At 36.6% G+C, this 16,670-nt stretch overlaps 2 protein-coding genes and 1 long non-coding RNA gene across 4 annotated transcripts in view; 1 reads left to right on the top strand and 2 right to left on the bottom strand.

Moving 5' to 3' along the window:
• The window catches only part of LOC120328037 (voltage-dependent calcium channel subunit alpha-2/delta-3-like), a 54,159-nt gene extending 52,710 nt beyond the window's left edge, over positions 1 to 1,449 (top strand). Inside the window, exons 28-29 of the mRNA XM_078114242.1 lie at positions 171 to 254; positions 879 to 1,449. Of these exons, the coding sequence (XP_077970368.1) occupies positions 171 to 254; positions 879 to 1,091 (297 nt within the window). The 3' untranslated portion in view covers positions 1,092 to 1,449. The remainder of the gene's footprint in view (positions 1 to 170; positions 255 to 878) is intronic.
• Positions 1,450 to 2,958: 1,509 nt separating this feature from the next.
• On the bottom strand, positions 2,959 to 4,900 carry LOC120328461 (uncharacterized). Its single transcript, XR_005567650.2, has 2 exons — positions 3,868 to 4,900; positions 2,959 to 3,146 (listed from the first exon to the last, which is right to left on the bottom strand). It is a non-coding gene; the product is annotated as an uncharacterized LOC120328461 (long non-coding RNA).
• Positions 4,901 to 5,963: 1,063 nt separating this feature from the next.
• LOC120328118 (aldehyde dehydrogenase X, mitochondrial-like) lies at positions 5,964 to 15,017 on the bottom strand. 2 transcript variants are annotated; one of them, XM_039394521.2, is made up of 11 exons: positions 14,908 to 15,017; positions 14,457 to 14,561; positions 13,852 to 13,992; positions 13,463 to 13,592; positions 11,475 to 11,536; positions 10,890 to 11,055; positions 10,554 to 10,733; positions 9,633 to 9,817; positions 9,067 to 9,234; positions 8,482 to 8,639; positions 5,964 to 6,237 (listed from the first exon to the last, which is right to left on the bottom strand). In XM_039394521.2, the coding sequence occupies exons 1-11, from the start codon at positions 14,956 to 14,958 to the stop codon at positions 6,096 to 6,098; spliced, it is 1,488 nt and encodes a 495-aa protein (XP_039250455.2). In that variant the 5' UTR covers positions 14,959 to 15,017; the 3' UTR covers positions 5,964 to 6,095. The 2 variants fall into 2 exon arrangements, with proteins under 2 accessions (XP_039250455.2, XP_039250456.2); XM_039394522.2 differs by lacking the exon at positions 5,964 to 6,237 and adding an exon at positions 7,369 to 7,576.
• Positions 15,018 to 16,670: the final 1,653 nt, after the last annotated feature.

Genomic DNA, 16,670 nt, shown 5'->3' with positions numbered 1-16,670 from the left:
AGGGTAAATGCTCTGGTAACAAAATAGAAACCAGTGAAAGAAAGTATATGCAAGTTTGAAATAACAAAGTAATCCGCGCTAGTATCGCATTTGTGTAGGTTTGCGGGTATATTCATGTTTATGTTTTTTGAAGTCTTGAGAGTTTATTTTCTTAACCTTTACCGATACATCCCGGAGGTGAAATATGTCAGAGATTACGGACACATAAATTAGGAAGAAAGGTTGACGGATGTGATGTTCATCATAAAAATAAAGTAAGCCAATAAAGTTTTGAATTTTAAACATTTATACAACCATATCATATTTTTCGTTTGACTCGTTTTCTATCCCTGACTTCGAATTGTTTTTGAAGGTAGAAGCACATGTAACCATTATTGAGCGTTGGCCATATTTGTTTTATGAATTTTTATCCTAAAATTTTTCCACATTATGCAATTTCGATGTCTGAGGAGTTTGTATATGCCCAGTCATGCATGATACAAGTTAGATGTTGCACTCACTTTGAAGCGTAGTTTTTTAGTATCCCAATTCTAGATAACATATGCTGTAAACACAAGGGGCGGGCCTGGAGGAGGGTCATAGGGACAGCCGCCTCGGGCAGCACGCTATTGGGGGCTATACATGAGAGTTTGTTACTTCATGATTTAATTGTTAATATAAACATTTCTCTCCAACTTGCTCTTTAATTTATTCCTTCTCATGTACAACAACATCTATAATTTGTGCATCCTCCGAAATATTTGAAGTTTGGGTATAAGGGGCATCAATGCATCATTATCAGGAACTCGCCCTGGGCAGCAGAAAAGTTTGGCACCCCCCCGTGTTCACTTTTAATCATTTATATTTAATTGAAACATGCATCTTATTTCTTTTTTTAGAGACTCGGTGATTTCAGTTCCTTGGAATGCGAGCGTAGTGCCGGATCCTCATTGCACCGAACAAGATGGACAAAGTTTGAAAAACGCAAAAATAAACAACCTTCTACGATATCATATTCGTACTTGACTTTGAGCATTTCATGGTTTATACCCTACATATTGTTTAGTATTTTAAATTTATCAGATTCTATTCATTTGTCGCCCTTTGTGTGACTTTGTCATATAGGCTATACCGGTTTTATGAAAGAACGTCTATGAAGCAAACCAGCCAAAAGATATTGTTGAATGGTATGGATTTTGATATGGTATGAAGCACATGGGAACAGTGCTATCGAAAGTCCACAATCCTCCAACAACAAATAATATGTTTATTTATTCGAGAAAATAATTTATCATTTTTCAGCACGAAGTGTAAACTTCCGATAACCAAACACCATGTCATTTAAAGATGAGAGTTAATCAAAAATTCATCAAAATATTTTCTATGCAATTTTATTTTTCGTGCTTAATTTATTGTATGTTAAATGTTTATTATAACATAATAAGATCGTATTTTTACGTTTGACAATGAGACGATAATTTGTTAGTTGTGCATTGATTTATTGTAAAACTCTATGGCCCAAATATGCTTTGCTTTCGGCGCGAATGCTGATTGCACAGAAAAAAGAATTAGTTTTCTGTTAACAAACACTATTAATATTAAAATGTACACATTATTCCGAGATGCTTCCAAAACTACCAGAAGCCACTCAATGATTTTACTCGGGAAAGATAGTAGCACCATCAGATTAAAACAAATTGATTCATATAGTAAGACTATTGGGGCTTTCTACATTTTCCCCGCTATTATGATCGCTCATTGTTTTAGTATTGCGTGGCTTTGACATAAGTTTAAACAAAACACTAGGGACAAAATATTAGATTTCATTTTGAAATTGTCAAAAATCGGTTTTGGAGAAGTGATTGTTGCGAAACTATCATGGAATTATCGGGTTCGTCGCAATTGGTTGCATGTTAAATGTTTCTACATTTCTGAGGACTTCACTCGATTTGTTTTTATTAAATAACAGGGACTCGGCAAAATCTTGGATCGACTTATCTTCAGATTTGGGGTTTGTTCTATATATCTGAATTGTAACAATAATCTCTGAATGTCCCTGAAATTCATGAAAGATATAAATGCGACGAAAATACGGCTCAAATACATTCCGCGACTAATCATACTCGTGAAGTTAGAAACACCCTCTTTGCTATCTTGGTGTAGAAATGTACAGACAGAATCGATAAATTAGAGAGAACGACCAACCCCAACAGCAGTCAACAAAGAATGAGATGCTGTTATCTTAAATTGGGGTCACCTAAACATAGGGTTGCCATATTTTTTTGCCTTCAAAGCGGGACGCCTCCAAAGACACGACCCGTTAGCTGTGATCCTGTAACTTTACAGTTTCCGATTTTACTATACATAGGCCTACATTTAAAGCCATATCGGCTGTCTTCATTGACCATATTGTCATCGAGAGTTCATGCGCATATTCTCTGTCGAAATATCGGGTTCAGTTCGAAAAATAAAAAGGAATAGACGCTAATTATACAAATGATCCGAGTCAACAAAATAACGCATTCACCTTCAGTAAGTAGGTTAGCGTTGCGCTACACAGCAACAACAGTAACGAGTACATGTTCATGTATTATGCTGAATGGCTGAACGCAAAAGCGGGACTTTTGGCTGACTTGTCGGGACGCCGGGACAAGACGCTAAAAAGCGGGACTGTCCCGTCTAAAGCGGGACGTATGGTAAGCCTACCTAAACAGCAAGTCAACTCAGTTCAATTTAATCTAATGAAGAGCACATCAATCAATGATACCATGCCTCCGACTCCGCATAAACCTGTACACGACTCTAATATAGTATAAACAAATAAAACAATAAAAAAGAGCAAAACCCAGGCCTGTGAAATATTCCTTATCATAAAATCAGTTTTACCCACGAGATTGAGAAGAGAAGCTCAATAGCGCAAACAATTCACGTTCTCTTCCGTTGTGCCGGGTAATCCTAAATAAATAATATATCCAAACATTTTGATGTTAGACTTTTTCAGTTGGACGGTATTAGCACAGAAATACAATGGAAAAAGTAGTTTACATATATTAACTTGACATATATTAACACTTTTCTGAGAATTCCGTGTAAACTCCGCAGATATTTGTGCTTCTATGACTGCTTCTTGGTTTTGATTTGCCTTGTGGTGATAGCGAGACAGTCATCTAAAAAAAAATTGTTTGCCACTCAAAATTCTTCGCTCCAGGAGTATGGAGGTAACTAATTTTGTTCGCCTACTTTACATCAAGTTGTGTAAAGGGACGGAAGCCTATGGGCAGGGGGTATATTCACTTGGCTAACACGGACAGTCCCCGTACTCGTAATACAACTAAGATAGGGAAAATCGGCATAAAATTATGGCCTAACCCTAACCTGGTACACATACTACGGGAGTACCCAAAATATCTACATGCTACTTAGTATCGTTTGCGTTGTTGCCGGGGTACAAGCTAGCTATGGGCAGTGGTGGGATTCAAAATCATTAGAATCGGCTCTCTTTTGTACCGAACTCACTAACAACAGGTTCCGTCATTTCAGGAAATGTATGTATGTTACTAGTAACTACGTAAGCTTCATCGGCAGAAAACGCTTCACATAAATCATATAAATAGTTATCTGCTACGATTTATGCAACTCCTTATTTGCTTCGGTCGTCTAAAATCAAAAACAAGTTTGCTGTTTACACGACATTATAAGATCGGAATAGCGCACCTCGTGCGAACCTCCTGAATCGCATCACTGGTTATGAGACCTGTAAGCATTGCAGAACACGGGGTCATAGGAATAACAACTTACATTGAAATTCAACTTTTTCATACGTGTTCTATACAGATGGATTATTAAATTTTCTTAGCTTTGAAATTAAATAGATTAGTAGATAGTAACCTGCCATTTCCCGAACAAACTGCAATGAAAAATTGAGAAATATCAGCAGAGCATATATTCCTTTATCCAAAACAGCATGCAATATTTCCATGACCACAATGCAAGTTATGCACATTGATAACTGGATCATTCGCACAAACATCACGGTTTTATATTCTTGAGAATAAGGCTACATGTTTCAGCTTTTAAAAATTTAATTTTCTCCTAAGCGCTTCAAACTTGAATAAATAAATAATGAAAATTGAAAATTATTGAATGTATCTATAATAGTGTTACGTCATAATAATGATATTCAACAGTGTTTTATAAGTTTGTGACTTCGATTTTCAATCACATCGCATTGAAGGGATTGTGTCAACTGTGAGTTGTGAGCAAATTTGTAGAACTCTTTGGCGCAATCAAAAATCTGTGTTATAGGAGTAGGAGTATCTAATGTACAATATGTCTCCGTCGTTGGCATAGCACTCAGCAACCGAGAAACATCCATTGGTGTGAAATTTGTTGATAGTATTTCTATTTATCGGAATCAATTCTGATCTGACAGTCGGTAAAAATCTTGTTTTAGTCGTCATATGCGATATATATTAGATTCGCACAATTCGAGCAACTTTTCGGATAATTTGCCACAAAAATTATATTCATTTATATATGCTTGAACACTTAACCCAAAGACAATTTGAACATATTGTGAGGTAGCAGTACACGATTGTCAGCCGGTCGCTCTCTCAACATCACAGTTTTCAGGTAGTAAACGATTACGTAATTTCTCGTCTGCAACTTTTGTTTACCACTCCAGACAAAACGTAATAATCGTGTTAGTAATTAAAACGTCGTCTCTGTTTTGTTTGGTGGACGCGACCTCGTCGATATCGCCGGCAATGTTGTTTTGGTTTTGCTGTTAAAGGGAGGTCGTCAGTGGAAGCGATGAATGAGCTTCGTTTTACAAGAGTGCGTTTAGCCAATGCAATCGGAAGATGTGAGGCGTTACAGCGAAATTTAATGTGTATGACAGAACGTTGTGGGCATTTGGAATTTCTATTAAAGGCTGCGAGAAACGAAATCTCATTCCTGAAGTGTATGAAAATGCGAACAGACGTAGAAAAGGAATCGTTGAAAAACGCGATAAATAAAAACACTGAAATGCTGGAACGGATGATAAACGAGTGCGTAAAAGCTACGGGAGATTTGGAGGTGGTTTCCTCAGGAAAAAGACGGATTGAATCGAGATTGAAAAATGCAAGGAAGAGAAATAGATTGTGTTTAGCGCGTACAACTACCAAAACGGAGATTATTGATTTGACAACAACGGAATATGATTCGACGGACACAACCGAAACCACGCCAATCGTGCAATCAGTGAACCAAGAAAGCACGACAGGATGCGAAGACCCACAACCCAACACCGCTACAAGTGATAGTTGCAAATATTTGTACCAATCTTGTGCTGGAGATTATAAGATATCTGTACAGAGCAATATTGTAAAAGTAGAGTGAGTGCCAAAAAAGTAATCAAGAATTTTTTCTGGCAGCTGCTGCATCTCGAATGAAAACATTTGTTTTGGTGTACATTTTGTAACATGGGTGATGCTTTGGAATAAATCTTCAGTTATTTGTAAGTGACTCGCTTCAAAAGGCAGCGTGTATGTTAGTTTTCTTTTGATGGTGAGATGTGATAGACCCTCAATATTAAAATGTTTGTTCCATTTTTGAGGTTTTTACGATTAAAAATACTCGCAGTCAGTGTTTTAATTCTAAACAGGTCCACATTCATATTGAAGCTCTTGTGACTACTGGGATGAGGTCGTCATCAGATCTTAATGTTCGGAGCTGTTACCGAATGAGCTGAAATCTGACATTCAACTCGTAATCTGACCATGCTCATCAGATTTATATTTAATGCTATTCTAGGAGAGAGCATCCAAAGCCATTCACATACAAGTAATATTCTTCAGATCAGTAAGAGTATACTGCCACCATAAAGCCTACACACGTGTGCGTGAATAGTGCACTGTGCTTAAATTAAAGATAGAATTACCACGCCCTCATGATGCGCATGTAAGAGTCTAACTTTCATTTGTGCTACAAAAGTCAAATAATTAGATTTGTGGCGTAGCATGTTTTAAGTAATATACAGTCTAACTAACCCATTAAACATGTGTAGAAGGTCCGGTTAGATCGATCCTTCATTATAATTGTTGTATCGTCAAGTAGATAACTAAATGCCAAAACTAACGCGGTAGGATTTTTGTAATTACAGTCTTTACTTCAGTGTATTGATGCAACGTCTCTTCGCCTTTGTCGCGCCCGAGTCCAGATTCCTTGAAGCCACCGAATGGAGCTCCCGGCCCTCCCACATCATAACAGTTGACCCTGTAGGAAATATAAGAATCCGGGCTGTTACAATGATCATATTGTTGGATAACTGATTTGTATATGAACTTGTGTATTAAGCTGCGTATGCGAACTTCTGTGCATCGCTGTACAACACGATGGTTAAACTTTGCAATTTTACGCCACACAATGGTGCCAATCATCATTTGCACGTCGCACTGGCCACAATATTTATATTTTTTCAAATGAAAACTTTGATATTAAATAACATGGTCGCCATCGTTTGTCCACAATAAAACCACTTATTGCGGAAAACAATAGACTGTTCAGCAGTTCATTTAAAAACATTGAAAGTTATGGGAAATGTGGTCCCCGTAACGCAACTTTGCATTTCCGCATTTGTATTGGGTCTATGGGTACCTTTCTTGTGCATATATCTTACAACATTTCTAAGTATATAGTCGGATATTATAAAAAATGATTCCTGGATCTTATTAGGAGCTTTCTCTGCATTTATTAACGTAAAAAAGTCACGCTTTTTTGAGTCCGAATTCCAGTGAATTAATTAACTCCTGCTTTCTGAAATAAAGTGAAATCTTCTAGATTCTAGAAGATACTTTTGCATTATCGCCCGACAACAATGACGTAAGTATACTTGTATACAAGTAGTACAAATTTCCTCGCAAAACTAAAGTCGTTGTTGAAGTGCAGGGAATTTTGGCTTCGGTCGATCTCTGATCTCAAAGTGTAATGAGAATATGCATTACTAAAAACTGGATTCTGTCATGGTTATATTTCAAAGTGTCAAAATACATATTGCTATCCGACTCTTTGATTCCATGCACACTACTAAATTCCTAAGAATTATATTATTACCTATGATGCACATTATGGAGAAATCCTATAGAAAACTATGGCCGTTGGGAATAGTCAGAATTAGAATCAAAGTTCGCATAAATTTGGCTTAAAATGGCTTTTCAGCACGTGGCGTGTACACAGAAATTTGGAGGCCACTCTTTCACTTGCCAACTTAATCTTCGTTTACCGGGCGGTGAATGCTGCCCCAGTGCTTCTGGTCATGAATAGAATCAGATGATTGTAAATTCCGCCCCACTTCCTTTAGCCCAGGCCATAACTATAATGGGACACTCATACAGTACGGTATTCAGTTACTATTTAAAACATATTGACATTCTCTCATGCTTCATTTATTTACACAGCTGAAATTTGCTACACTCTTCATTGTGGAATTTTAGTTATGACGGTCTTCACTTCAGTATATTGTTCAAGTGCGTTTTCACCCTTGTCTCGCCCATATCCAGACTCTTTATATCCGCCGAACGGAGCTCCAGGACTTGCACTCCAGTAACAGTTAACCCTGCATTATTCAGATAAAATATTCACGATTGCCTGAAGTTATGTTGTTGTGTATTTTCTGTTAGTATCCGCGCAGCAAATGTTAGTTTATATATAACTTTGTTATTCATTCATTCAGGTCAGCATACATGAATTGTAATCGTTGAGAGTGTTGTTACATCGGTTTAATCTTATAATTTTGATAAAATGCACACATGCAGATATAATTTACAATAAGCACAGACTGCGACGAGCGAATTAAAAATGAAGAATTGGGAAACTTCTGGCATGAACGATGATTTGTGTTAAACGAGTTGATATAAGTTGTTTTGATTGTTTCCACCTCAGATTCATGCAACGCTCACCAAATTCTACCCCGTATTTTAGTGGTTCCTATTTTAGTTTTAGCTTTATATATAGCTATGATTTATATGTTAGCGGTAGAGAATCAGATAAACAAGTTTATATAAATATACAGCATTAAAACACTTTAGCCGGAAAAACATGAAATGGTTCTCTTTCAACCAGAGACATTAACTTCTTAATTGTAACGTTTTGTGTATTTTGGTGATGCAAGCGTAATTTCCACTTTTGAAGTATTTATCAAAAGTAATGGATAAAATTATTTTCATTTTATGCGCAGAAGTAACTATTTTACTTGGCCATTCTTTGCCGAGGGTTACTGTCGTTTTCAGATGTGATTGTCGAAATACATGCAACATGGCACATGCTAGATTTATTTTTTGCATAAGTACTCTAATTACTCAAATATCTGCCTTAACACACCATTTGATATACATGGGTTCTTTGTTATCTGATCGATCAAAATATTCTAGTGGGGTCTTCACTCATCTACTTCAGAATAAAAAATGAAGTCCCACTAACATTATCAGCTCTTTTATCAATGTATAAACTACAATGTCTTACCATATCATTCCAGCTTTAATCTGATTGGTTATCGCCATTACTTTGTTAATATCATTCGTGATAACTGCGGCAGCAAGTCCATACTTGGTATTATTTGCTCGTTGAATGACTTCACTAACGTCTTTAAATTTGTAGATTTGCTGAATTGGACCGAAAACCTGAAACCATAAAGAATCTTGTCTCGGAGAGTAATTCGAATCATTATAGTTTGTATCAAGTTATATATTAAAATATTAGTCTTGTAAAGCGAGTGGTGCGATGCGTGTTATCTCGCATCTGAGAATATGATCCCTGAAATTAGGTCAATGACAAAAAAAAAGTGCTCGATGCAAACAGCTTTCTGCAATTAGTAAACTAATGAAGCATGTCTGCCCTAAAATATGTTTTTAAAGTTTCTAGTTCAAAAGTACGGAAAGAATGTTTAATGCGTCATGGTTATCTGTTTTCAATAATAGAATCAAAATTTTTTTTCTATATATGGTACTATCTCTAAATGTCTCCTCAATCTCGTTTATCTTTGGTAATTCTGTGTTTGCAAATTGTATAACGGTAAAAAAAAATTTTCAACTGCCGTTCGTTTGTCACCTCTTCCTGTGTAATCTGCATATCATCCTTTACATTCGTAAGAACCGTCGGTTCGATGAAATATCCATTACTACCGTCCCATTTCTTCCCGCCACATTCCAGTTTACATCCATCTTGTATACCTTTGTTCAAAAATTTGAGTACACGCTCTTCTTGTTCTTTACTCACCTATGTTAAAATGAAGTTTAATGAAATTTACATGCCTGAATACATTTTCATCACTAGTATGTATATGCTCGTTAATACCCATATGATAATTCAGTATACAAATTCATTTTCTATTATCTATTGGACAACACATGAACATGAATTTGAAAGTACTTTCGTAGAGCGCTCCAGCAGTGTGTGTACCAATATGGAGTCAACCTAATTTTGGCTACTAAGTTAACCTACTTTACATCAATTTGTGTAAAGGGACTGAAACCTATGGGCAGGGGGTATATTCACTTGGCTAACACAGACAGTCCCCGAACTCGTAATATAACTAAAATTAGAATAAAATTATGGCCTAAACCTAACCTATTACACACACTACGGGAGTACCCTTACGTAGTTGTGTATCTTACCACAGGTCCGTGTTCAGTACCATAATCGAGTGGACTTCCAATTTTCAGCTTCTTCGCTCTTTCAATACTTTTTTGCACAAATTCATCATAAATATCAGCATGAACGTATGTTCTCGATCCTGCGTTACATACTTGGCCACTATGACAGAAGATTGCTCCGTGTGAGGTTTCGACTGCATAATCCACTAAAAATATAATGTCCTTTTGGAATCGTTATAGAACCGTTATACTTCATAAATATTTTTGAATAGAACTGAGTTAAATATGGGTTGAAAATATAAGTACAATAGTAATAGAGAGAGAAACAACGCGTTCGTATATATTTTTTTACATCAGCGGGGTTCATTGCAAAGCTTTTTCTACTGGCGTAAACGTATGTAGTGTACATTGTTGAAATTAACGGGCAGACTGAATTCTCCTTCTAAGTTGTTAGCACACAAAGTACTGTTTTTCGTACCACATGTACCTCTAGTTCGCCTGAAACAACAATCTTTGCATATGTATTTCCTAACCCCCACCTGAAAATCAGCCGAACGCCAGCCGAAAATCACAATGACGTAATAGGGCCCTCCAGAGTATACGAATGGACGTCCAAAACGCGCAGACGATTACCCAAGATTAAGCAAGCCATTTTTCTCGTTTCTCGTCGCAACGATCCCGATAAGAGAGAGAGCTGGCGTTAGTGAGCTCGTTATCGTCGGGCCGAATGCCATTTCGGAGGATCGTAATACTTTGTCAAGCTCTATGACCTGACTGTGACGTCGTAGTCACGTAATTTTTGGATGGCATAGTCAGGTGGGGGTTAGGAGAAACCTACGCAAAATTTGTTGAGCCAGGTCAACTAGACGTACATGTGCTTCGAAACTACACTAGACACCAAAGTACAAAGAAAGATACATATATATATACATGTGTTATTACCATCAACATCTGCAAACACGATCGCCGGGGACTTTCCGCCTAATTCTAAGGAAACTCGTTTCAAGTTGGAATCTGCAGCAGCTTTCTGAATCAGTCTCCCAGTTGCTCCCGATCCAGTAAACGCAATTTTATCTACGTGCATGTGGTGGGCGAGCGCACTTCCCGTTGTTTTCCCAAAGCCTTGTTGAAAAATGTAAATCAATTAGTTTAATTAATGATTGTGAAAATGTGAATGCTAAATTTCATCACTCTCACGGAAGCCAATACCGTGTATCTTGGTTTTTAATAAATATTAAAAGAATATTTAGTGTACAATGTTAGTATAACATTTCTTGCCTGTGACGACGTTAAACACTCCTGGTGGAAATCCTGCTTCTTTGACTAGAGAAGCCAAATAAAGTGCTGTTAGAGAACTCTGTTCAGCTGGCTTCAACACTAGTACATTTCCCATCGCCAGACAAGGTCCCATTTTCCACGTGGCAAGAGATATCGGGAAATTCCACTGAAATCAAAACGTATAAAAGTTTAACATGATTTTGATTTGCAAAAAGCATCATTACTTTTTAATGACTGATTATCGAGAATAGTTATTTCGACGAGTCTGAATGTACTTCTATTGAATTGTCGGCACCATAGATCACTGTCAATGCTTTTTATTGTATCTTCTGGACCAAGCGGCTTCTCAGTACCCAAAAGAAAAATGTCTCTATAAGACTATCACATTTATTTCTTTATTTCCTTTCAATTTGTCTTGAATCTTATGGGGACTGATTTCTGCTGCATGGGCTGCTGTACTGAGTTGGTAATTTCACTTTTGTGTTCATATATTTAATAAATCATTTTTTTGTATATTTTATTCTTATTTAGAAGCGCCCATTCGATATTTAAAATAGTGATTAGTGAATTGTAAAAACGACTCACGGGTAATATTGCAGCGCACACTCCGACTGGTTCATGTTTTGTGTAGCAAAAATAATCTCCGTCTAAAAGGAAGAAAAATGTAGTTGAGCCGTATGTTCAATGTATCCGACTTCATTATTTAACTCCCGATTGGAAAAGTTTAGGGAAATTTTTTGGCAGTCACTCAGTATATCTAGTAATTAACTCAATACGAATACAGTGTTCCTAAGATTTATTGCAGACGGAAGATTTATATGTGCCAGTAAAGGGATTCTTGAAAATTATCAAAAGCATCCGAATGACTGAAACTATGTTTTTATAATCAAATGCCTGTCGGTAGAAAGAGCCACGGGATTTTCGTACCACTTTCTATTTCTTATTAGTATTATGACAATTTTCAACATGGTACGGGTATTTGAAACAAATTAATTACATTATTATAGAGCAGGGATGGCGAACCTTTTTCAATGAATGGGTCAAAAATTATAATTTTATTGCGGAACAGAAGAGAGTGGGTCACAGATATTTAATTCACGTTTGTATCTATAAGAAACTTCTGAAACAAATCTTATAAGCTGGTGTTGATGTAGTTTTGGGCTTTACTTATGCAGCACTTCTATCGGGGACTTTTCATGACACTCGGTTTTATGATATTAGAGTACGAAAACACGCACATGAATTACCAAAAACGTTTAGGATGATGCGTTAAATTATTTTACGGTTCTAGTGTTTGGAGGTAATTCCGCTTTGATAGTGTTATAATTTTCGATCAGCTTTCAACCACATTAAGCCACTTTTACACTGCCCCATTGTTATATCAGATTTCTAGATTTTTATTTCAAGTCTGAAAGTTTTTATTTTCACAACGGCATTGTAGACGAGAAACTAATAAAATGCAAAGTAGCTTCTAGTTCTCGTATAACCCCTAAAACAGTCTGCAGATGCACTTCCAAAAAAAACAGGCGTTGCGAGAAATGAACAGATCAATTGCATTGTTATGTCATAAACGATGTCAGGCCCAATAGCTGAATAACGGTACACAGCGGTGCATACATGCGTAGGGGAAAGTGGGGAAAAGTTTGCAAAAAAATTTGATTATTTCCTTCCTCGAATCTAAATCTGGAAATATTATTGATTCTCGAATATATTCCATATTGGGCCATGGGTCGAAAGAAACCATTATATTACACAAAATATAACGCATCTCTAAGTCTCTAAGCAATTATTGTATCAAACACTGTCGAATTGTGCCCTGTAGAGCATGTCCCACTGAACCCCGGTCCATTGTTCCCCAAAGAAAACAAATACTTTCAGACCATCCCACGGCAAAATTCGGAAGGCACAGCCAATCGCTAACGTTAGGAATATTTTACAGTGGACTGACGCTAAAGAATATCAGACGATGGTTTGTCTCGTTGGAAAGGCTAAACTAAAAAAAAGAAAAAACTGGAACGGTGAATTTTTTTTTTCAACCTCCCAAAACCAATTTCACCCCATAGCTTGCGCCGCTCTACCCGTCCGTTGTCCGTTCGCGGGGACGTTGTAACTCACCGAAGGGCGGATTGGAACATCAAGCCGCGGACAGGATTGCGGATATAGTATCAGTGTGATGGCTGATTTTCCACTGTGCCCCATGTCCCAACGTACCCCACTTTCCCCTACAAGATTAGGGGTTTTGAAAATTACCATACCGGCCCGATAATCAACATTTTGAACATGAGCGATCGCAGCCCTTCCTGACTGTCCAACTGACGGTACATTATAATAGTTTAGTTATTGATTGTTAGATTAATTTAAGGCCGGTTTTATCAATTTTTATCACTGATATGTTAGCATTTTTTTTTATTTTATCCGTGCCTTCGCTTGGCGGGTCACAAATAAAACGCAGTGAGACACTTTGTGACCCGCGGGTCAGTGATTCGCCATCCCTGTTATAGAGGAACCATTGCAGAATTTCGAACAAAACAAAGCTATATATGGCAATATACGAAGAAATAGATTTATAGTACCAAACGGAATTGTCTTTCCGTGATATTTGTCGGCAAATCCAGCAAAATATCGAAGAACTTTTATTGAACCAGGAATATCATACAAATATGTATCCGCATATATTCTGCCGTTGTCCAGTGATTCAAGAACCTGAAAATAATAATTGTCACGGTAGTCAAATTAGATAATTGTAATTTCAATATTATCCTATACTTTTTTAAATATGCAAACGCGTAACTGAAAGTGCAATAAAAGAATTCAAATTGGTGTGAGTGGCGAGTGTGTCAGTAACATGAATGAATCGTCAATTATGTAATTGCTTCCGGTGCTTTCTGTCTGAACTTTCCGTTTATTGTGTGAAAACGTTTAGTTCTACCTTACTTCTTATAAGATTTACAGAAAAGCTTACCGCCAAATACTGCAAGTCTCTTTCAATCAAATCTGCAAATTTGTTGAGTAAAATGCCTCTCATAGACGGATCTGTTCTTCTCCATTCAGAACCGTGTGCAAACGCTGCTTGGGCAGCTGCGACCGCGGCGTCAACATCAGCCTGAAACATAACGGCTTTGGAGATCACTCTGAGCGTGCAGAACACCCTCACCTCGTAAATCTACGTATTGGTATCGGCGAATAACAAAAGGATGTTTCCCCGAGTACCGACTTCTTTGTCTACTTCCGTAACATTGGCTAATAAACAATGTGTAAACAATGACATAACCATCGAAATTTAACATAACATGGTTTTCGTGGTCAGTTTTAAATGTATTCAAGAAAATTAGGAATAAATTAAAATACGCAGGTTAGTTTTCCTTTCCAATGAATTTTAGTTTAGTCGGAGTAGCTGCGATAGACGACGGCAACACGTACGTGTTTCTTATCATTATCTTAACATTCTTTAAAATATATTGTTTTTCTATATGTTTTTGTTAATTAGATCAAGTAATCGTCGCAGCGAAATATTATGAAATATTAATCTTTGTAGTACTTTTGACTATGCCTAAAGGCCTTACTCACTTCTTTCGCTTCCGCAATATCAGCAATTTTTTCTTCAGTTGCCGGATTTATTGTTGCAAATGTTGATCCATCTTTTGCATCAACCCATTCGTTGTTGATGAACAACTGATATTTGAAAGAGATCAAATATAAAACGTGGTCCCGTAAATTTGTGAAAATACTTAACCCACTTCATAAATATTGCTTGGGATTACCATTTTCACTGCAACTATAGGCGTACTATGCTTCCGTATGGTGGATCGGTATGATATTATACAAGGATCAAGGAGCAGGATCCAGATGGGTTTTATACCATTATATTGCGATTTTCTAGAACATCTCGTAAATTAAAAAATCAGCCTCTAAAAATGCGTAATAAAGAATATTCCGATACACACTAACTTTTATTTACAAGCACAAGTGCCGGGAATTATTTCAGCATGTATTCAACATCAGTTAAACATTTAAATACCTTTGTATATTTAATTTCCGGGTTAGCTGGTGCTGGAGGAACTGATGTCATTTTACTAGTTTTAGCTATTTGTTATGTTTGACGTTTGACTGCAAAATTCAGAGAACAGCAGGAATTAAACTTCAAAATAGTAGACCTGCAGCAAGCTTTTTTAAGTAATTACTTAATACAACCAATCTATTTTTTATATTAAATATTTATATGAATATTTTTCTACCATATTCATCTATGGTAGAATAAAATATAAATATTTGAGAAAACAAATCAAGGGCTTTGTGTGATGCTTTGCCCATTTTACGTCCACCAATCAATTTATGCATACATGCATTTATGCTCACTTTTTCAAAATTTCGGTGGACTTGTAACGCTCTAAATGTACTGCTGAACAAACTGCGGTCATCTTTGAAAATTGACACAAAAGCCTGCCTGCATAAAATATATATTGCAGTTACGTTTTGGTGTTATATAATGTAATTAGAACGGTATTATATTGCATGTTTTCTGAACTGAAATATCTGTCCTTCCAACAATTGTTTTTGCATCTGATTTCTTTGCTGCTGATTATTTTATGCAAGTTTTCCAATTTGACTTCAATCAAACTAACTGACTACTGAAAAAGCCAAATATCATAAATATGTTCCCAGTCTAAAATAAAACCTTCTGTACTCCTGTTGACATCAGTAATAATTTAAAGTAACATACGTGAATACAAGATATTTGAAACCTAGATTTTTTTCTACTTTTTACGCTCGTGGTTTGTGTGAACACAAATTAATCCTTCGTTGTGAAATTAATATTAAATGCTTTGTGTTGCTATCGCGCATAATTAAGCGTAATTTTCCTAAAAGTATTGCAACCAGGTATGACAGACTTTATTAATTTCAACATTAGCAAATCCGCTTCAAAGTTTACACGCTCGAGGCCTTAACGTTTAAACGAACAGAGCCTGACTATAAACAGTAAAACCACGTGTTAGACATATCGGGATCTATAATTTGCATAAGCGTGTACTGAAACTCAATTAATAATTTTCCAAAGCGTGAATATATCTATATATATATGATTCGGTAAGAATGGGAATACTGGAATAAACTGAGCTAATCAATCTAACAATTAAAAAGGTAACGCTGAGACCCCGACCAACGACAACATAAGTTAGATATAGCCATGTCAAAAGTTGGTTCACAACAGTTTCCCGTTGTTGATTTTAGGCACTCGTTGAAGCCACTCCGCAGAGGTGTAAAGTATACATTTTGGGCTTCTGTACTGATAAACATGACGAACCTAATTAATCTTACACAGTATATAAACACAGATGGATTGCAAAAAAAGAATGTATACACAATCTTTATCCAACTATGTCAGGTGATATTGTAAATAAAAGTTTCGAGGAGTCATTTGGACTACTGGACATACTGGGAAGTCAACAGCGCCCAGGCTTCAAAACTCTAGGAATACGCGTTTTGTCTAGGAAACCGGTTAGTGTAAATATATTGGGTTAGGAAGACGGAAATATTCCACCAAAATTAATATTTTTCCGGTGATATAATTTTCCCATTTTCTGCAGGGTTATTTTTTCCATGTAGGAAAAAATTTTTTTTTCATTAATTTTTGGGACTTTCTGAAGTATGCGCACCAAGATGGCGCACCTCCTGAACTCAGATTGTGTACCAGATTAGTGTTCAGGTTTTGCGAAATCTTGGTGCGCATACTTCAGAAGTACCAATTTTTGATATCGTGGAATGATTTCACCACACAAAGTT

The sequence above is a fragment of the Styela clava genome, chromosome 7, assembly GCF_964204865.1.
Source record: "Styela clava chromosome 7, kaStyClav1.hap1.2, whole genome shotgun sequence".
Taxonomy (NCBI): Eukaryota; Metazoa; Chordata; class Ascidiacea; order Stolidobranchia; family Styelidae; genus Styela; species Styela clava.
This window is presented reverse-complemented; position numbering and strand designations above follow the sequence as displayed.